Consider the following 21816-nt stretch of genomic DNA (forward strand, 5'->3'; position numbering starts at 1 on the left):
GTTTCAAGCTATTCTCTTCTCTTACTGAGACACGGCTTAGACCATAAGCTCTGTTAATCACGCTTCGGTTCCATAGTCATGAACCATCAACCATTGTTGCGAAAAAATACAAAAATACAAGCCTACAAAACGTCAAAACGTATCCTGTTCAAGTAAGGTCCGGCTTCCTTGTCTCTCTATACCGCTTATAGATAACACTTGGTTTTCAAATCCTCGCGATGTGGCACAAGAAAGGCCTTAACTCAACAAAAATTGCACTAAACAATTTAAGCTTTATTCATTATTCTACATATGCAAGAGGGATTTTTTTGTTATAAAATTGCACTAAAATCTATTGAACATCTAAGACGGTACCCTTCAAAAATATATATATAATGAAGAACCTAGAGGTATCATAACATGACCATTTTAAATATAGAAACTACTTTCTTTTTTTCTTTTTTCTTTTTTTTTTTTTTTGCTATAAATGATTATAACTTGATCAGAAGTTTAATGAAAGTATTAGCCAAATATCTAACCGTACAGTATTCACTCAACCAACTTGATCTAGCTACATCCGCAGGTGGAACATCTAGAAGAAAGTTGTCGAGAGACAAAAAAAAGTATTATGTTGTGTTTGAAATTTTGAAAGGCAGACAGACTGTTCTTAAATCTCAAGTATATGAGGGCCTATTTGGTTGATTACATTAAGTTCAGAGAACTAAGAAAAATAAATACAAAAACATTGGCTTCTCCCGGAGACCTTCAGTGTGTTAGACTGACGTGATAACCAACTACACCACGAAACCAGCTTGCTTATTATGTTTAAGAGTATTAACTTAACTGAAGCTAGTAGCATAAGTAAGTGTGTTCAACTATATACTCTGTTTAAACACAAGCTGGCTTTCTGGTTCATAGCTAAGCCAAACCAATACAAAATGGTTATCGACCAAAAACAAAGCAAGTTAAACACGAAGGTTGTACATGACTCGATTCTAAGACTATCATAGTTCTAAATATTAAAAAATGGGCAGTTTAGTTCATGGTTTCAAGACCTGACAAAACACGTCCTTCATGGTAGTATATTAATATGCAAACTCTTTTCACAAACACATCCGATTGTACCAATAAAATACTGATAAACGGGATACAGGAAAAAATGATACCGAAGACCAAAAAAAGTATTTTGTCAGTCAGACAACCATGGAACCATGCCATGACCCATTAGATGGACTGGCAACGATCCACAAGCTATGTTAATCACGCTCTAGTTCCATGGTCTCGCTTCATCAACCGGACATAGGTTTCTGTCTTCTTAGAAATCAAGAATACAGAGGTACAAGCCTATAGAACAGATCATGTTCAAGTAAGGTCGTGCTTTGTTCCCTCTATGTATCTCTTGTAAATATGACTTTATTTTTAAATGTTGGCGATGAGGGACAAGAGGACTTTATTTTTAAAGTTCATTGTACATCTATTTCGATACGAACACTCCGAAAGTTTACCGTAAAGTTCATAAACATACATCAAGGTACTATTCTGCAGGTCATTAACCAAACCAAAAACAGCAAAAGTTCAACACAAAGGCTAGACCGCATGATTCGGTTCACAGACTTTTACAGTTCTGAAATATTAAAAAACGGGCAGTTTAGTTCATGGTTCCAAGACCCAACAGAACCACATACAGTCATCTAACTAACATAACTACCAAAAGTAAAAAAGACCAAAAGGCCTGAACTGAAAGACAAAACGACTAAAACATAACGTTGAAACAAAACCAAGCCCGGTTTCTTCACTCAAGGGTCACGTAGAGATGGTGATGGTCTCACTGCTACTTCTGGAGTCATTTGATTGATTTCCGTTACCATTCATTTGTTGATACGTTGCGCCCACTGGATACGATAAAATGAGTCTGACTTTTGATCATTCTTGACCTTTTTAACCCCTCTGTGCAAATGCTGCGGACAATATTTCAGCCCCGGAAGCACCTCTTTTTTGCACCGCCATTTCTTGCCATCTGTTCTTCTGCATCTTTCGGGTTGACCAACGTTTAGATCCTTGCTCGAGGCCCCGGAAACTAGACATACATGAAACAAATATCATAAGTCGGAAAACCTATAACAACGATAAGTTTGACTTTTGTAGTCAACGGTGAAATTTCACGCTCTTTTAGTCAAAGTGAACATACCATTGCCATGTTGAACAATTTCCATGCTATGTTTCTTGATACTAACTTTGGTATGACTGGTCTTTGCATGGGCTTGAAGATTAGAAGTGGTTGACTTTGACTTTAAAAAGATATTATCAACTTCCACAGGCTTTCTTGAACGTACGCGGCCTCTGTGTACATGGCGCTCGCAGTACTTCTGATCAGGAATCACACATAACCGGCACCTCCATTTCTTCCCATCGGTTCTTCTACACCTAAATGGTTCTGCGTCCATTACGCTCGGTACTAAGGTCAAATGCTTTTACTGAAAAGGTCCAAACAGTTAATAAATTAGATTTTATTTGAACCAATTCAAAGGTAACTTAACATGTTTTTGACCCGTTACCCAACCTGCTCAATTTGCAGGCTCTACATTGTAATTACTACTAATATAAAACTGAAAGTCGCTCGTATTTGACATGCCGTTACGGTTAATTCAGCTTTTAAATTAACTCTAAACCGTAAACTCAAAACTAGATAATTAAATGACAAGATAATCAACGACTAAATTTTCTTGGGGCAACTTATTAGGTGCTTCTCCAAAGTAGGGGTGCAAACGATCCACTCGAACTCGAATCAACAAAAAGCTCGAAATGGGCCGAGCTTTTTCGAGCTCGAGCCTTGTATGTGAAGCTAGTTTAGGCTAGTCATGCCTTGTTTTTTTATAAATTTTACCTCTTTACCCTGCGCAACCTTATGGTACTACACGAGCTCGAGCCGAGCTTAGGCTCGTTAAAGGTGGGATTTTTTTAGTATATAAAAGTAAATAAACACGTATATAAATTAATTAGTTAATAGATAAAAAACGAGGTGAGCCGGAGCTTGAAAAAACACCCATAGAGTTTATAAAACTGAAGAAGAATCACAAGTGATTATGCAACAGAAGCTTAGATTCTAACAAACATATGCAACCTTACCTGTAATTCCAAATTAAAAACACAAAATGAAAGGCTGAAATAGAATAAAAAGTTGAGTGAAATTGAAGGTGATCTTGTTACCTAGGGTTGGTTGGTTCTTGGGAGAATACAAGTTTTGGGAGTGAGAAAATATGTAAATGGTTAACAAATTGGGTGTTGCCATTACAGGGATTGTCAGACGGTGATGGTTTCAGCCTTTCACAGACACACAGACATCATTATCGGTTCGGTTGTATGGGTAATTGATTTGGGGTTTATAAGTCAAATGAGTTTCCTTGCTCATTACACTAGCCTTTTGGGTTAAGTTGTGTTGTTTGGCTTGTAACATTGGTATCCGAACCAACCTCGGAGTGATGGCCTGTAAGAAGCCAACCTTGACCAACGAGGACTCGGAATGGTGGCATGACCTCGACCATTTGAACTGGGACTGTGGAACCGATTGTATAGGAACCCGTTCGGAACCGAAAAACCCGACGCTTTCGAACCGGTTTGTGTAGATTGGGCTTGTAACATTGGTATCAGAGCCAAATTCAAAGTGGTGGCCTGGAAGAAGCTAGTCATGTCCAACGAGGACTGGGAGTGATGGCCTAACCCAACCACTTGAGCTGGAACCGAACTGGTTTGGAACTGATTGCATAGGAGCCGGTTTGGAATCAAAAAACCTGGCGCTTTCAAACCCGGTTTGGAACCGACGACTCACGAACCTATATTTAGGAAGTTTAGAACCAATATATAATGTATGTATTTATGTGTATGCATGTATTTATGCCCCTTGCTATGGCGATTTCCACAAAAAGGTGAAGGAGGGCGGTGAGTGGCGTCCACACCCTTTAGGCTTAGGGGTGTCTCTTCTTGTAATCGAAACATGATCATGTGTGTCTAGCGAGATACCATAGGTTGAATAGTTTTCGTTTACAATCGATTGTAAACGAAAACTATTCAACCTATGTCATGATTGTAAACTAAAACTATTCAACATATGGTATCGATTGTAAACGAAAACTATTCAACCTATGTCATGATTGTAAACTAAAACTATTCAACATATGGTATCTCGCTAGACACATCTGATCATGTTTCATGCTTGATGGCAAGGTCGGTATGGTGGTGGCTTTGTGTTTGGTTAAAACTTCCAATCGCTTTGGTCTTTGTTTCCATTTACAAGCCAGACTACGCACACCAAGATGGATCTAAAGCTTGGACGAAAGTGATTTAGGCAGTGAAATGGCAACTTGTTGGCGCCTTTGGAAGAGTAAATAAAACAACAAATTAACGCCAAAGGAGCGACGGTTTTCAAGTTTCTGAAGTTCATAGAACATCTTAAAGCAAATATCTATCTTGTAAAATTGTTAACGAAAGCCAAACAAAACACGTTTTCTACTTCATATAGCCAGTTCGAAAACAATAGAGATATTAGTACGATTCGTCAGTGTTTAGCCTTTGGGTGTGTCAAATAATAATACTTTTACCCTATCACAAGACCACCCATTGACCAATTTAACTTGCAGCTAAAATAGATGATCCTAATAAAACCAACAAATTCTGTAACTATAAGTTACAATGTGACACCAATGGATCACTTCAAGGTCCCATAAATAAATCATCCTGCATTCGGTTCATCATTTGCAGCTTCATTAAACGACGCAGCCAAGATTTCCGCAAGGCTCGCTTGAGAACTAGATTGTTTAGGAGATTCCGAGACTCGAGGTTTTTTTGCAGTAAGAGATTGAGGAAGCCCTTGTTTACTGTGTGACTTCCAAATAACAGGTTCTAAAAACTTCCACGGGTCTTCCACCATTGACTTGTTGAAGAAACGATCAGGTCGATCTTTTGCCGATACATGATTATGGGCCCCGCCTCCTCCTCGTCCCCTACCCATCCCTCTCCCAGAACTAGGACCGGAGCTCATATTATTCCTGAACCAATGTCCTCTGCCTTGATTAGGACCATGACTGGGACTATTCATGAAGTTTGGTACAGGACTAGGGTAGCCTCGTCCTGAACCATGACCTGGGTTGTTGGTGAAACGAGGACCAGGGTAACCGCCTTGTCCTGAACCATGGCCTGGACTACCGGTGAAGTGGGTTTGAGGATTATTTCTATTCCAACTTGGGCTGCGGATATTTGTATGATTAGGATTTGCATATTGCCCCGGCGGTTGCTGCATTCTCGGATTTGGCAAGTGGTTTATATGGGGTTGCAGGGAAGGCGAGGGAAATGTTACGTTGGTTTGTGACCCTGTAGAATCAATAAAAAATAATGTATATTAATAAGAACAGCCATTTAATACGTTAATCATAGTATTGTATGCAAGTAGAAGTGAATTGTGACCCTGTAGAATCAATTAAGTTACGTTTTATCTCTAACTGATACATATGTAATATTGAAATAATCAGCTTGAAAGGAAACGAGCAGATCAACCGAAACGGTCAGCAGGATAAAAGTTGCAGATAATGTAATGTAACGCATAGAACCTCCTAAATCAATTGTTCAAAATAGTATAATATTACTAAAATGATGCAATTTTTGTACATCACATTAGACACACTAACTGATTACAAAAATGCTAAAAAGAATTTGAAAAAAAAAAAACATTTCGCGTCAATCACTAAAATATGCACACGAGTCATACAAACAGGTAAACTTTAAACAAACAGGGGTAGTGGCGCAGCTTGTTGCCTGTTTGCCTTGTGTTTCGATATAATCACTACTTTTCAGTTTTATATCATTACCTCTTAAAGTAAAAAAATAATAATTTAAACTAAGAAAAAAATTCAATGATTATAAAAGTGAAACTGCTCATACGAATATAGCACTAACAAATTAGCATGCACAAGAAGCTAAAACTGTATGATTAGAGTATGTAATTACTTTGAGGTGCGGATATCTGGCGGCTCCCAGAATACGCTGCCATCGGGTCGGTGTAATAATTAAAGCTGTGAGAATACGACTGCTGCGCCTGGCTTTCATGGGATGATTCAAGAAGCGGATTCGAGAGACTCGTTGTGGAATGATCATCATTACACGTCGCAGCAGCCGACGCCTCTTGCGAAGCTTCGAGTCTCATAAGTTTGAGTCTTTCTCTCCTCTGAGCTGACTCCTCCATCAATCTTCCTAGAGAATACAAATACAAATATTATAAGACATGTTAATCTCATATACGATGTGGCGGTGAACAACACTTAAAGGCTGCTAACGAGATCGAGCTGACTCGGAATTAAAAGTCAAATAAATAGAAGTCATAAATCCTACAAACTCACAGTCAGATGCCCAAATATGTGTATCAAATTAATTATTAACTAAAGTCGTATGCAGAAATCAGCTAGTACGGGTTTAGATTAACCTACAGTATTTCATAACGATAAATTAGGGCTTAAAATGAGCGAAACCTATTATAGCATACACAAATGATTAATTAATTAGAGTATATGCAGGCAGGAATATTATTAGAAAATTAAGCTAAAAATCTGTGTATACAAAAGCCAGTACCGGTGAAAAAGGCTGCAGAAATCAAATAAGAGACTCAAGATTTGATTGATTTTGCAATCGTGATTCGCCGATTACTTTTTTTTAGAACGGTTGGATTTAGGGGTGTTTCGATTCCTTGATAAAAAGCAAAGAATCGTGCTCTCCAAATTTAAATTTAAAGGCTCTTGTTTTAACCGGGCTTACGTTGTCTTTGGAGTTTGGTTTTCATGTTCCCCGAAAATCATATCATCAGCTGTCCCTTGACAGTCGTTGTGTCGGCACAAAAGAATAACCTTTTGGCGTAACACACGGTGGGACGAAAACTCGGGTGGGCTCGAAATCCGAACAAACAACCTTATACAAAACCTAACACAAATCTTTCATGACCAATATCCACCCAAAGTGGCACAAGTGAGGATCGATATAATAGAATGCTCTACAAAAAGATTGAGGGGTAGGTGAAACAAGCGAGGCAAAGTCTCTTATGCTAATAAGCATAGCCTTTTCATCCGCCATGTCTATCAAAATATGAAACTTCAACACATAATAACTACAACTGTTTCAACGTCCTAGGATGGATGAACTTAGGACACATAATGTTAAGGCGTGTAATTGGTTGGTAAGAATCTCATCTTAATATAATATAATTAAGGACTGTTTGTTTACATCTGAATTGAACCATTCAGATGTAACCATCTGATTCATTCAGACTTCAGACTGTTTTGTTCCAAACAGAAAAACATCGAAATGGTTAAAATTATGTCTGAATCATTCAGACTTATGGTTGTTGCTGAATGGGACAAATGCTCATTCAGATCTGAATAAACCAAACAGCAACCGTCAAACTTCTATTTTTCTTTTGCATGTTATTATTGAAATTAAAAAGCTACGTTAACTTAGGCGTTATATGTATAATTGTATAGGTATAGTCGAATTAGATGTGGTATTAAACATGTACGATGTATTAGATACGAAAATTGTTTAAGACAAGGACTAGTCCATCACCTCATATTTATGTTATATGAGAGAGTACGCCACGAAGAGTTGATAGTCATAATTGTGATTGATACGTGTAATGCAAAGTTACTTGATGAGTTGATGATATTAAAATTAAAAATATTAGCATATATAATGTTACAAGCCAAAAAGAAAAACTTAATCCAAAATACTAGTCTGATAGGTGAGGGAACCCATTTGGCTTATAAACCCCACATCAGTTGCCCATACAACCGATGTGGGACAAATCTCATACCTTGCAATGGTTTCAGTCCGTAACAATGCACCCTCCTTAAGGGCCAACGTCCTCGTTGGTCACGGCCACGTTGGTCACGGCTGGCTCACTCCAAGCCACCACTCCGAGTCCTTGTTGGTCACGGCCACGTTGGTCACGGCTGGCTTCCTCCAGGCCACCATTCCGTGGGCCACCACTCCGAGGTTGGCTCTGATACCAATGTTACAAGCCAAACAGAAGAACTCAACCCAAAAGACTAGTCTGATAGGTGAGGGAACCCATTTGACTTATAAACCCCACATCAGTTACTCATACAACCGATGTGGGACAAGTCTCATACCTTGCAATGGTTTCAGTCCATAACATATAAGTACACCGTCCTATGGAATGGTGGCAACAAATTCCTATATATGGCATGGTAGCAAGAAATATAAGGTAAGTGATCATTAGAATAATCAACATGTTTGATTTTTAAGCTCAAAACCCTACCCAATTTTTAGCCTAAAATCCAATCCAATTCTATTTTGTTTGATTTTTGAAGCGGTAAGCCTGACAACTCACTCCAACCCTTTAATCCTTCACGTATATTCCAAAAATATACGATTAGTCGAGATGTACATATACAATTTTAATGAGAATGATAAAAGAAGACTCCCGGTTGAACTCACGACATACATCGATAATCTTAAAGGAGATAAACGATTTAAACACTTGAATGGTTTAGCAAGTCTTGTTCAATTGATGGCTCAAACAAATAAACACCATTCATTTGCATTGTGTATCGTTTATTTAAATTAACACTCGTATTACTCGTCACAATGTCAAGCTTGAAAGATGCTTTTCAGCGATGAATTGCGTGAAGTCCGATCTGCTTTATAGTATGGGTGATGAAATTTAAACGATAGTTGTATTTGTTACATTAAAAAAGACTTGCTTATGAATATTAAAGTAGATGATGTTATGGTTGGCTTTCAAAAAATGAAAGCTCATAAAGAACAACTTTAAATATATTTATTATCTAACTATGTTACTAACCCGTGTAGTACACGGGTGGAAAATAAGAAATTCGTCACGTAAAGAAATTTGATTATATATTTGAATATTATATTATTCGTCTAATAAACAAAAATAATTTTAACCGACAATATCGCCCGTTCTTGAAAGTAAGTTCATTGAACTTATCTAAAATCGAAGGATACACAAAGTCTATTAAATCATATACTGGATATAATGAATTATTAATTAGAAGATCATCGGGAATTTGTACATTCATTTGTCGTTAATTAGACCCCCATCCCCAACATTCCCTTCTCCTATATCCAATAATTAATTCGCATATTATTTTATCTCTTCAACATGTAAGGATTGGCATCCAACTGTGAGCCTCGTGTTTTTTTTATAGTTTAAGTACCTTTCACTTTGACAAGATGTAGGAAGAACTTATTAAAGTGTAATTTAAAATAAACACGAACAAACGTCTATACAATCTAACTATTTATTTAATAAAAGTATCATAAATTTAATATTTACAACTCCCTAAATACTTCCTTTTATACAAGGTTTATACTTTAATTTGTAGCATTTCTTGGTTGTCAAAGATTAATATAAAAAGGAACAAATTGGTTTTTTTAATAGCTAATAACTAAACACTTAGAAACATCAATTGGCTTATATGACTTGTTTATCGATTCATAGAGCCATAACTTGTACACAATCTAATATTGACTTGAACTTGTTATGACTTCAACTCAAGACGCTAATAACCCATCTGGTATTATAGTATTTTCCATAATACCTTACCGGAAAATCGTAATAGTTCAACATCTCCATTGAATTTTTTATTTTGTTATGGAACCTAAAGAGATTATAAGAAAATTATATAATAATTAAAATTAATACAAACAAAAAGGGAAAAGAAAAAGAATTGTTAATGAAAGAATGAATAATATGAGAATCGATTATTACAGTATCAAATTAAACCTTACCGGAAAATAATTAATCTCCCTTACCGGAATTGGCGATGATGGAGATAGTAATCCGAAACAGAGAGAGAGAGAGAGATTATAATGGTTAGGATTTTCAACCTTGAGATTTATATAATGTAAATGAAATTATTTAGTATGTTTTTGAATTCTAATAATAATTAGAATAATTAATATCGTAATTACATTAATAGGTTAATTATGGATTGTTTGACTAAAAATATTTAAGTTATTGTAAATTTTAAAATTTAAAATTGGATATCTTTTTAGTAATAATGAATTTTTAATCATGGTACATTTAGACATTATGGAATGTTTGACCAGTTAAATTTAAAAGTTTAAAATTTAAAACTGAAATTCCTTTTAAAAATAATAAGTTTCAATCATAGTAATGTTACACATTATGAAATGTTTGACCATTGATTTACAAAATTTACCTTTGAGTTACACTTTAAAGTTTTAAAATTTATAAAATTATTAAAATAGCATAAAACTTTGAGGACTATGATTATAAAATGGTGACACAAAATAAACATAACTAAATGTAACTATGATAAAAAATACATAAAAAAAACATATACACATAATTATGATGTGCAACAAATATTTGTATGTAGACATATTTGCATCAAGTAAGGCTTTTCGAACAATCAAAGATCTATTCTCGCCAAGCCACACGTCATGCTTGGGAATGCATGGCTTCCTTACATAGGCTTGCATTATGTTGCCCTGCCAAATTATTATTAAGATTAATACAAAGTTGTATGAATAATATAGTAAATTAATGAATGTGTTAACAAAACCATTTCGTCTTGCACGATCATTTCGATCGGCCAATCTTTCCCGGGCTTTGAATTGACCTTTAGCCGCCAAAGTTTCAAAATACGCACCTTTAGGATACACTCACTGTTATCTTCCTAGTGATGAAACATTAAAATAAACAAAACAAAAAATTCATTTAGGAACAATAACACTTTTAAGCCAAAAATGAATACAAAAATGGATGATATAAACACAACAAAAAATAAAAACCTAAAACACAAAGATATTGGTTTTTGCTAAAGATGGTTTGATGGTGTAAGAATTATCTTATCAAAGTTAGGTATTTATACGGATTTAATCATGGGAGACTGGATTAGAGAAGCAAGGTATACAAGGAATTAATAAGAAACAAAAAATTAGGGAATTTGAAATATCTTTAAGTAACAACGAACATTAGGGAACCAGGATTAATGGATTTTCAAATTTTGAAATATCTAAAATGTAATGTTCGAAAATTATTATAAATGTAATAAATGTTGACTATATTTATATATACAGAAATAAGCTTATTAATGTAAAAATATAAGTTATAAAAATAACCATGAATCATATTATTTATAAAATAACCATATATCCAATATATAAAATTATAATCAATTCTGATATAATCAACTACTTAACCGTATAAATAATGTAAAAATATAATTTATGAAATAACCATGTATGTAATATATAAAATTATAATAAATTCTGATATAATGAACTACTGAATCATATGATTGAAGGTTATAAAAATAGTCAACATAATATAATTATTTATTACACAATTACGAAATTTTATAATTGAACACTAATTATCAAATCCAATATAATCATTTAGAATATTTAAAATCAGCATCATATTACACGGGTAATTGAGGTGGAATAAATATAAGTTATAAAAATAACCATGAATCATATGATTTATAAAATGACCATGTATCTAATATATAAAATTATAATCAATTCTAATATAATGAACCATAGAACCATATGATTAATGTATAAATATAATTTATAAAATAAGCATGTATGTAATATATAAAATTATAATAAATTCTGATATAATGAACTACTTAATCATATGATTGAAAGTTATAAAAATAGTCAACATAATATAATTATTTATTACACAATTTTAATATAATTGTACACTAATTATCAAATCCAATATAATCAATTAGAATATTTAAATTTAAAATCAGCACCATATTACACGGGTAATTGAGGTGGAATAAGGATGGTTAGTCAAATCCTTAATCAATTGTCATATATAAAATTTAAAATCAGCACCATATTACACAGTCAACCTTTGTATTTTTAGTAAATCTTAAGGATGGTTAATCAAATCATTAATCAATTGAGCCATTAATGATTTAAGTTTAAATATTGTAACATATTCTAATTGAAAAATTCCGTAATTAAACATTTTCCTTAATCAAAGGTTTGATTAACTATTTGATTACCCATTAATAACAAAATTCCGTAATTAAACAATTTCCGTAATTAATAAGTCAATGGGTCTACATCCGTAATTATAGTAAACCTTAATGATTATTAATCAAATAGCTAATCAAATAATCTCTTCTGAAAATAGTTATCATTAATCAGTTAATCAAATATTTAAATGAAAGAAAATAATAATAGTTATAGTATACATAATAAAGAAATCGTAATTATAGTTATAGTATACATAAAAAAATCCGTAATCAAAAATAATAAAATAAAATTAGTTTTAAAAGATAATTATAGTTATAGTATACATAATAAAGAAATTAATTATCTAAATTATATATTATCTATTCTCTAAAAAACATTAAACCTGGTGGGAAGAAATATAAAGCTTGTGAATGAAATCAAACAAAAATAATAAAATAAAATTAGTTTTAAAAGATAATTATAGTTATAGTATACATAATAAAGAAATCATAATTATAGTTATAGTATAACTATAATTGTAGTAAACAAATCGTAATTAAATTATAATTATTAAGTTGAAATATAATTATAAAATATTCAAAAATTTCAAATTAAACATTAAATGAAAGATGATAGAGAATATTAAAGAGAATTGATGAATCTTAAATAAATTTATTATTGATTTATTTTATTAAGATGAAAATTAGAAAAGTCATTGTTATACATAGAAAGTTTAATCAACAACCAATAGGAAGAGAGAAAATGGACTTAAACTATTTTGTTTTAATAGTATAGTTAGATAATATCTTGTTTGGTTATCTATTTCTTTTACTAGACCCGACCATGACGGTCAAACAGGACCAATCATATCATACTCTTCTAATAAAAGAAAATAACCGTGACACGTGTCGATTTTTAATTAAACCTCATATCTTTTTTCCCTCCAAAACTAAAATATTAATCGATCATAATATATGTTATAAATCAATAATTATTCACTTTCCTTTTACACCCTATTTATATTATGTTTATACATTTTTATAAAAATAAATATTAACATATTATGTATGTTACTATATATATTCCAAAATACTTGGTGAAATCTAAAAAATCAATTTATCGATTATTATTATTGTAAATTATCATATAAGTTTATAAATTATAATATATGCTTTAAATCTATTTATTTGTTTTTAGGTTAATTTGGTAAACTATATATATGTTAAATATTAATGATATATATACACAAATCACTAACATATATAACAAAGTGTATCATAATTAATTTCTATGTTTTGTTAGAACAAAGTGTCATTTTCGTCATTATGTTTGCCAAACAATGAGAATTTAGTGCAAATATTTTATTTTTTGCGTATGGATCTTCAAAGTTTCACAATTCTTGCCAATTACATCCAAATCACTAACTCCGTTAAATTTAATCGTTACGTTAAAGGTAGACATGTTTTTTCACTTTTTTCTTTATTATAATACTTATTTCAGTGAATTACGATTCTTATCCATGTGATTTGTCCAAGTCTGCGGTTGAGTGTCGCTTCGATTTTCACTGAACGGGGCTCGCAACGACTCGTGGGCCTTTGTTTTCACTGAACGGGGATATTATGGTCTCGTGGGATGATTAAGGGGTTGAGTTCACCATTCAAGTTCTTCATTTACTCGCCCTTGTCATCATTTGTTCGTTAGGTCAATCATTTGTTCGTTGGAAAAGTGTCGCTTCTGTTTTCACTGAACGGGCTCGCAACGGCTCGTGGGCCTTTGTTTTCACAGAACGGGGATACTTTGGTCTCATGAGATGATTAAGGGGTTGAGTTCCCCATTCAAGTCTTCATTTACTCGCCCTGATCATTATTTGTTCGTCAGGTTAATCTTTTGTTCGTTGGAAAAGTGTCGATTCTTTTTTCACTGAACGGGGCTCGCAACGACTCGTGGGCCTTTGTATTTACTGAACGGGGATATTATGGTCTCGTGGGATTAAGGGGTTGAGTTCCCTATTCAAGTCTTCATTTACTCGCCCTGGTAATCATTTGTTCGTTAGGTCAATCATTTGTTCGTTGGAAAAGTGTCGCTTCTGTTTTCACTGAACGGGGATTGCAACGACTCGTGGGCCTTTGTTTTCACTGAACGGGGATATTATGGTCTAGTGGGATGATTAAGGGGTTGAGTTCCCCATTCAAGTCTTAATTTACTCGCTTTGGTCATCATTTGTTCGTTGGAAAAGTGTCGTTTATGTTTTTACTGAACGGGCTCGCAACGACTTGTGGGCCTTTGTTTTCACTGAACGGGGATATTATGGTCTCGAAACTTATGTGCCAGCGTTAACTTTTTCTTCAATGGTGACCAGAACGGTGTATTGGAAACACGTGATGCAAAACTATGCTCAATTGAAGCAATTTATTCACAAAATTGAAAGGGTTAACATGTTATTTTTTATTTTATTATTTCGGTAAAGTCTAGAAGCTTTCTTGAAACATATCAAAATCTATTTCATGGTGTAGCTCATAAAAACATAGTTCCTGAAGAACACACGTCATTAAAATTTAATATTCTCTTTTCCTTCTATGGGTGGTAAATTGATAAATATATCAATAAAGGTAACTACTATTATATGAGAAGTTTTCTTCTCTAAATTGGTTCATAACCAAAATTCTTTCAATTATACATATATGATATTGGGAATGAAATTTTCGATTGAAGGAGAGTTCTCGGGTCCAGAGCATTCTCGGTTACGTTTTTGCATTGATTAAGTTCATTTAAAAAAATCGTTTTGTGATATAAAGAAAGTCAATTTATGTACACATAATATAGATGTAATACATTTTTCCATATACGTTATGTAATTTTATAATTCCGTGTATTACACGGGCTCTAAAACTAATAAAAAATTATATACCAATTTAACTAGACGAGTTTTTTTAAAATGTAAAGTTAACAATGAAATGAAAGGCATATAAAAACAATATATGGCGTTCATTTATATTAAAAAAATATTATAAAATAAAACTAAAATTGTATCTCAAATATTCACTCCGTCGTTACCGTTTGTTAATTCAGTTTGGTTCAGAAACCACCAAATATCACCGGATTCTGACGTCACTCCGTCGTCATGGAAAGCACACTTAGGTGGTGATTCAGATCCGCGTTACGATCCGCATCAATTACGATTAATTGTACGTGCGTCTGTCATTTCATCCACATTCATTCATTCATGCATTATTATTATTATTATTATTGACGTTTAATATTTTGGCTCACACTATTTCATTCATTTGTAATTTCGATTAATTATTTGTTATTAATTATTATATATAGTGGAAGTGAAAGTGAAATGGAGGAGAAGGCTAGTAGTACCGTGGATTACATCAACCATATGTTCCCTACAGGTAATCAATTACCTTATTTCACCTTCGATCTATTGCGTGTTAATTTCGAGATCTAATCAATATAATATAGATATATGTTTCCACAAAATTACATATATACATGTTATAATTATTAATGCAGTAGTACAATTAGTTCATTCATACTTGAATTGTATGAATGTTGAACCAATGTGATACAGTTAGATTTGAAGCATATAGTTCGTTTATACGAGTACGTATATTAGTTTGCCGACCGAAAAAACAAATAAATTTGAAGGATCTTGGATTATACATGTTGTTTAATGGAAAGTGTAACTAACTACAATAGCTAAGTTATATTAATTATTGTTATTTGATACTAGTGCTAGTGCTGCTAAGGCATACACTGATTATATATATCTTTGGTCTTAATTGTTTATGCTTTTATACTAATCAACTTGTCGTTGATTAACATTGGCCAATGTGTTCAATGTCCAGAAGCATCGTTGTCAGGCGTCGGGCCACTGATGCAGAAAATACATAGCGAGATACGTGTGGTGGATGCTGAAATTCTTGCAGCTGTCCGTCAACAGGTTGTATGTCATTTCGATCGTTTTGCTCCTTTATGTTGGTTTTCATCATTTTAAGCCATATGTTTAACTTATTATCAAATTTGATATTATTATATATATATGGTAAGTAATAATGTAATATGATTGTTGGACCTATCATATCCAGAGTAATTCAGGAACCAAAGCAAAGGCGGATCTAGCTGCAGCTACACATGCTGTGGAGGTCTGTCTTGTTATTAGTCTCATTGTCTCAGTGACATTGTTGTTTCCATAAATAATGTTCTCGGTATTTTCTATGCTATACTTTGGGTTTTGTTGCAGGAACTAATGTATAAGGTTAGAGAAATTAAAACAAAAGCCGAGCAAAGTGAAACAATGGTTCAAGAAATATGCCGTGACATTAAAAAGCTGGATTGTGCAAAGAAGCACATAACAACCACCATCACCGCCCTCCATCGCTTTACTATGCTAGGTCGGTTTTCTCGTATGATGACAAAATACAACTATGCGGTTTTTCTTGGCATGTAAAGCATTAGAAGATTTTTATTCTGATACAGAGTCGGATGTCTAATTGTGAGTTTACACACTCTTAATGCAATATCTTATGCTAATTGTGACAGTCTCTGCGATCGAACAACTTCAAGTAATGGCTTCCAAACGAAAATACAAAGAGGCTGCTGCACAGGTAGAGGTATGAAAGCTTGTTTTCTAATATCTCCTATTGCTTAATACATTCCTGTAATAAGTGTGTTCTAGAGTCTAATATATATATGTTTTATGTGCTTTTAGGCTGTCAACCAGTTATGTAGTCATTTTGATGCATACAGAGATATTCCAAAGATCATTGAGTTAAGAGACAAGTTCAAGAATATTAAACAAATTCTCAAGTCTCACGTGCTATCTGATTTCTCTAGGTTTGTGAATTTGAATTTTTGTGGTAAATATGTTACTGGTATTCTTATAAATGTCGATTTGAGTGTGCTCGTGTTGTTTGTAGCCTTGTCATGTTGGTTATTTACATTGTTGTCGTTCAAAGTTTTCTTGGGAAATAATACTCATCGTCTATGCATTCAAACTATAAATCTTTTTAGTTTAGATATTACATTAAGTAAATCTTTGCAATTTAATACCTAGGTTTAAGTCAATCACAAATCGCTCCAAAAACACTCTTTGATATTGTATTGAGAGAAAGTTACTATGCGTTTTGCCAAATTTACCCTGGTAAGTTTGATATTATGCATTTGTTTTATCCCAGCCTAGGTACAGGAAAGGACGGAGACGAGAATAATTTGCTGCAACAATTATCAGATGCTTGTTTGGTTGTTGACGCATTGGAGCCATCAGTGAGAGAAGAATTAGTGAATAACTTTTGCAACAGAGAGCTTATTTCTTATCAACAGATATTTGAAGGAGCTGGTTTGTTTCCTATAACGGTTATGCAAGTGGTACTTCAAACTGAATCTAATATCTTTGCTAATAGTTTACTAAACACTTGTTGAATTTTATCAGAGCTAGCAAAGTTAGATAAAACCGAGAGGAGATACGCTTGGGTCAAACGTCGATTACGAACAAATGAGGAGATATGGAAAACCTTTCCTGCTTCTTGGCGTGTTGATTACTTGATGTGTATTCAGTTCTGCAAATTGACCAGGTGGTTTTTTTTTTTCAAAACTTAATGCAGATTATTGGAGCAAATTTATAAAGTTTCTTTGTTTGTAGGACACAAATTATGCAGATTTTTCAAAACTTAAAAGAGAAGCCAGATGTTGGAACATTACTGCTGGTAAATTTGAAAATACATCATTTGTTTTTATCGTTATTGTTGAACTTAGTTCTAGCTTACAATTTAACTTGCATTAGCGTTTCCTGTAACTTTCCTAAATACATTATTAGGTTTCATTTCTTCCTACCAGTTTATAAGGAGATTAGTTTACTCATTTTACATTTGTTGGCTGTAATAACATGATTAGCATCAGGTTAATTATTATACGACCCGTGTTCAGCCAACTTTCTTTGATCACTTCACGGCATCTAATTCTTTAACACTTACAGGCATTGCAACGGACAATAGAATTTGAGGAAGAATTAGCAGAGAAATTTGGCAGTGGTCATACCAAAAAGGTGACGAGCGACGTTGAGGAATCAGATAAAGGGGAAACTAGTAATCAACTTGTGATGGATATTCGAAGAAAATACGAGAAAAAACTTGTTACGCATCAAGGAAACCAGGATGATGTATGTAACACTAGTTGCTTGATTTAGTTAGCCGTTTTTACTTTTTGCGGTAGTTGATTCTCAATAGAGTCGTGTTTTACACACTAATTCTCTGATTTCAGGATAAAGATGCAAATAAAGATTTGTCTATACATGGAGCTGGGGTGTGCTTTTGACTTTTTAAACTGGTATTATGGTTGAATGTGAATTCTAGTTATCACTTACTCTCCACGGTTATTGCAGTTCAATTTTCATGGCATTATATCATCTTGCTTTGAACCACACTTGATGGTATATGTGGAATTAGAAGAAAGAACACTTATGGAGAGTCTGGAGAAGCTTGTTCAGGTTTTACCAATTTCTTTACAATTTGGAATGTTTTCGTCTTTTACTTTTTTTATTTTCTGACATGTGTGCATTAATTACAGGATGAGGCATGGGGTATGGATGATGGAAGTCAAACGAATATTCTATCTAGTAGCATGCAGGTAAGCTACCTAGGCATGCCTGTTATGCAAATGCTAAATGCTAACATATTCATTTTTCATTGCTAAAGGTTTTTCTGATCATCCGAAGGAGCTTGAAAAGGTGTTGTGCCATGACAAAGAACCAAACACTCCTAAACTTATTCAAGGTATGTATCGGGGTCGCATGTAGGTAAATAAATTCTTTATGGTTATATGATTTTAATGATAACAAAACTTACAATCTAGAGAACACTCTAAAAATGAGACACATACTATATTATCACTGTGTGATATTTCTGACTGGCAGGTTTTCCAACGAGTTCTTAGAGCTTATGCTACAAAACTTTTGATGAAGTTGCCTAAAGGCGGCATGGGGATTGTTGCAACTTCCACGGGCATGGATGGACACATCAAGGTATCATCCGGTTAATCCGCTTCATCTTTACAAGGATTGTTGCTTTCTGCTGTAACTCTTACTATGCTAACACTCTAAGTCTGTATATGCAGACATATGACAAAGATGAAAGGCTAATATGTTATATTGTGAACACTGCAGAATACTGTCATAAAACGGTCAGTTTTATTTCCTTAATCTCACCATACGATGGTTGTTAGTAAGTGTTATTGTATATTCATATAATTCTTCCTTGACTAATTAAGAGTTCATAAATTATATAGGCTGGTGAGTTGGCTGAGAATGTCTCCAAGATAATAGATTCCCACTTGACTGATGCAGTGGATATTTCAGAAGTGCAGGTAACATTAGAGAGTAGAGGTGGCAAGATGGGCGGTTTAGGTAATGGGTCAAAATCAAACCACAAACACTTCTGTCATTTTAAAAAAAAAATCATGCATAATTGATGTGTTATTCATGATTATAAAAGCATCATTTTAGCAGTGATAGTTCAAAAATTTTATTAAAAAACAACTGAGAAGGTTGAATGCAATGAATGAGGTGCAGACGGTTATGTTCAGATCCAACAATTTCTTATTTCTTGAAAATTTCAAGATCTTATGGGATTTTTGAGAAATATGAAACATATATATAAATCAGCATATCATGGTTAGAATGCCAAAATTGCAGGCTTATTGACATGTAAATATGTACTTTGGAGTATATATCACCTTCTCACAGTATTTCTTTTATTAACGCAGGATGAATTTTCAGCAGTTATAACAAAAGCATTAGTAAGATTAGTGCATGGTGTGGAAATCAAAGCAGATATTGAATTGGCTGCAATGACACGTGTTCCCTGGGGTACGCTTGAAAGTGTGGGTGATCAATCAGAGTAAGTTATAAATATCATATATCTGTCCTCCACTGTATATCGTGCTTGAAGCCGTTTCCTGAAATGATAATAATGTTATTCAATGTACAATGTTGCAGGTATGTCAATAACATAAACATAATCCTTACCAGTAGTGTCCCCACGCTCGGAAGCCTTCTTTCTCCAGTTTACTTTCAGTTCTTCTTAGACAAGGTTAATAGTTAATAGTCTTTATTTCACTGGTCACACTTTGTGCTTTTGCCGTCAATAAAAGTATTGCTTAATGTTCTTGTCACTCATTATCTGATTATATGGTGCAGCTTGCATCATCTCTGGGTCCTCGTTTCTACCTCAATATCTTCAAATGCAAGCAGATATCAGAAACCGGAGCTCAACAAGTATCGATATATGATCATTTTAACTTTGCTTTACCTCAACCTTCCTATTAGCACCCTACAAGCAGGCACGTTGATTGTTGTATGTAATTTAAAATGGTTCTTATACAGATGTTGTTAGATACTCAGGCAGTAAAGACGATACTTTTAGATATCCCATCCCTTGGAAGACAGGTAAAACCGATAAAATCTCTCTTTTGGCATGTAGTTTGTCGTGATTTTGTACAGAAAGTTCATTAATATAATTTCCATTGTTCTGAACAGACGCCAGGTGCTGCTAGCTATGCAAAATTTGTAAGCCGTGAGATGAGCAAAGCCGAAGCACTCTTGAAGGTGAGTAATTACACCACTCAAGTATCCCTTGAAACATATGCTTTTATAATGAACTTCACGTATGCACTTTGTTATTTACAGGTTATATTGTCCCCTATAGATTCCGTGGCGGATACATATGCAGCACTTCTACCCGAGGGAACACCTTCGGAGTTTCAACGAATTCTAGAGCTCAAGGTTATACTCAATCATCACTAACTAGTAACTACTACTCATCTTTTATCCATATATTCACTACATTTTTCAAATAATATTAATGAAAAATGCTATGTTGGCGGCGCAGCTTGTTGCCCGCCTACCTGCTATATTGATGTAATATCTATGTTTCATCAGTAGAAATAAATAATCTATCATTTACAATCATTCAGGGGCTGAAAAAAGCAGACCAACAAACTATATTGGATGACTTTAACAAGCGTGGGGCTGGGATTCCGAAATTCATTCCTGAAACACCAATCGCCACCCAAGCAGTCCATGTGGCGGTGACTCCAGTGCCGCCTCCCATGGCCAGTACACCATCAGCTGCAGTAATAGCCTCTAGAGAGGATGTACTTACCAGAGCAGCAGCACTTGGTAGAGGTGCAGCCACAACTGGATTCAAAAGGTTTCTTGCTTTGACAGAAGCTGCTAAAGACCGAAAGGACGGGCCTTTCCGAAAACTTTTCAATGCCTGATGTTTATAAACTCTGAAACTACACACTTTCAGATTCTGCTTGTCCCTACTTTATTCTTCCATATGGAGAGCACCAAGTTGAAACCCGTGCGTCAAGTTTTAGTGATGGTATGCAGATGATTGAGTTTACTTGCCCTTTTAATGAATTTAGCACCGCATAATGATCGTCTTAATATGATTAAAGAGGGCAGCCTTCTTATTGCCTTTTCCACCACATCAAATAAAGAGCACCGAGTTGGCCGGGAACTTGTGGCGTCATGTTGTATTACACTGCATTTCCTACCGTGAAGACTAATTGACAACAGTTCAATCCAACCAAAGTACTTTCTAAATTGTTTAACCTTGTCCGTCTTTTTATGTTTACATGTTAGCGTTCATACTTTCTATCGTTACCATAGGCTTAAAACACTTTTGAGTTGTTTTTTTGAACATTACTAATTCAACCACCATTATTAGCCTATTGTGTTTGTTTGTATTACAAGTTTCCCCCCAAAACATTGTATCCATCTTAAAACACTTTGACATGTATAGT

The 21816-nt window shown here is 34.0% G+C and overlaps 2 protein-coding genes and 1 pseudogene across 3 annotated transcripts; 1 reads left to right on the forward strand and 2 right to left on the reverse strand.

Annotated features, from left to right (window-relative positions):
- Positions 1 to 1166: 1166 nt before the first annotated feature.
- Positions 1167 to 1355, reverse strand: LOC143583018 (small nucleolar RNA U3; annotated as a pseudogene).
- Positions 1356 to 4473: 3118 nt separating this feature from the next.
- Positions 4474 to 6655, reverse strand: LOC143583009 (protein SICKLE-like). 2 transcript variants are annotated; one of them, XM_077065440.1, is made up of 3 exons: positions 6595 to 6655; positions 5977 to 6219; positions 4474 to 5343 (listed from the first exon to the last, which is right to left on the reverse strand). In XM_077065440.1, the coding sequence occupies exons 2-3, from the start codon at positions 6209 to 6211 to the stop codon at positions 4706 to 4708; spliced, it is 873 nt and encodes a 290-aa protein (XP_076921555.1). In that variant the 5' UTR covers positions 6212 to 6219; positions 6595 to 6655; the 3' UTR covers positions 4474 to 4705. The 2 variants fall into 2 exon arrangements, with proteins under 2 accessions (XP_076921555.1, XP_076921556.1); XM_077065441.1 differs by having other exon boundaries at positions 5977 to 6215; positions 6595 to 6653.
- A 9137-nt stretch (positions 6656 to 15792) lies between these two features.
- LOC143583016 (vacuolar protein sorting-associated protein 53 A-like) lies at positions 15793 to 20809 on the forward strand. Its single transcript, XM_077065446.1, has 22 exons — positions 15793 to 15955; positions 16101 to 16157; positions 16256 to 16406; positions 16555 to 16625; positions 16724 to 16848; positions 17190 to 17350; positions 17444 to 17585; positions 17654 to 17717; positions 17987 to 18169; positions 18271 to 18312; positions 18392 to 18496; positions 18577 to 18636; positions 18705 to 18782; positions 18923 to 19030; positions 19123 to 19188; positions 19294 to 19371; positions 19771 to 19904; positions 20003 to 20096; positions 20204 to 20281; positions 20390 to 20452; positions 20543 to 20611; positions 20693 to 20809. The coding sequence occupies exons 1-22, from the start codon at positions 15890 to 15892 to the stop codon at positions 20807 to 20809; spliced, it is 2112 nt and encodes a 703-aa protein (XP_076921561.1). The 5' UTR covers positions 15793 to 15889.
- The last annotated feature ends 1007 nt before the right edge of the window (positions 20810 to 21816 follow it).

Source organism: Bidens hawaiensis, unplaced genomic scaffold (assembly GCF_021521415.1).
Source record: "Bidens hawaiensis isolate Kalapana, Puna unplaced genomic scaffold, B.hawaiensis_p1.1 tig00032102_1, whole genome shotgun sequence".
Taxonomy (NCBI): domain Eukaryota; kingdom Viridiplantae; phylum Streptophyta; class Magnoliopsida; order Asterales; family Asteraceae; genus Bidens; species Bidens hawaiensis.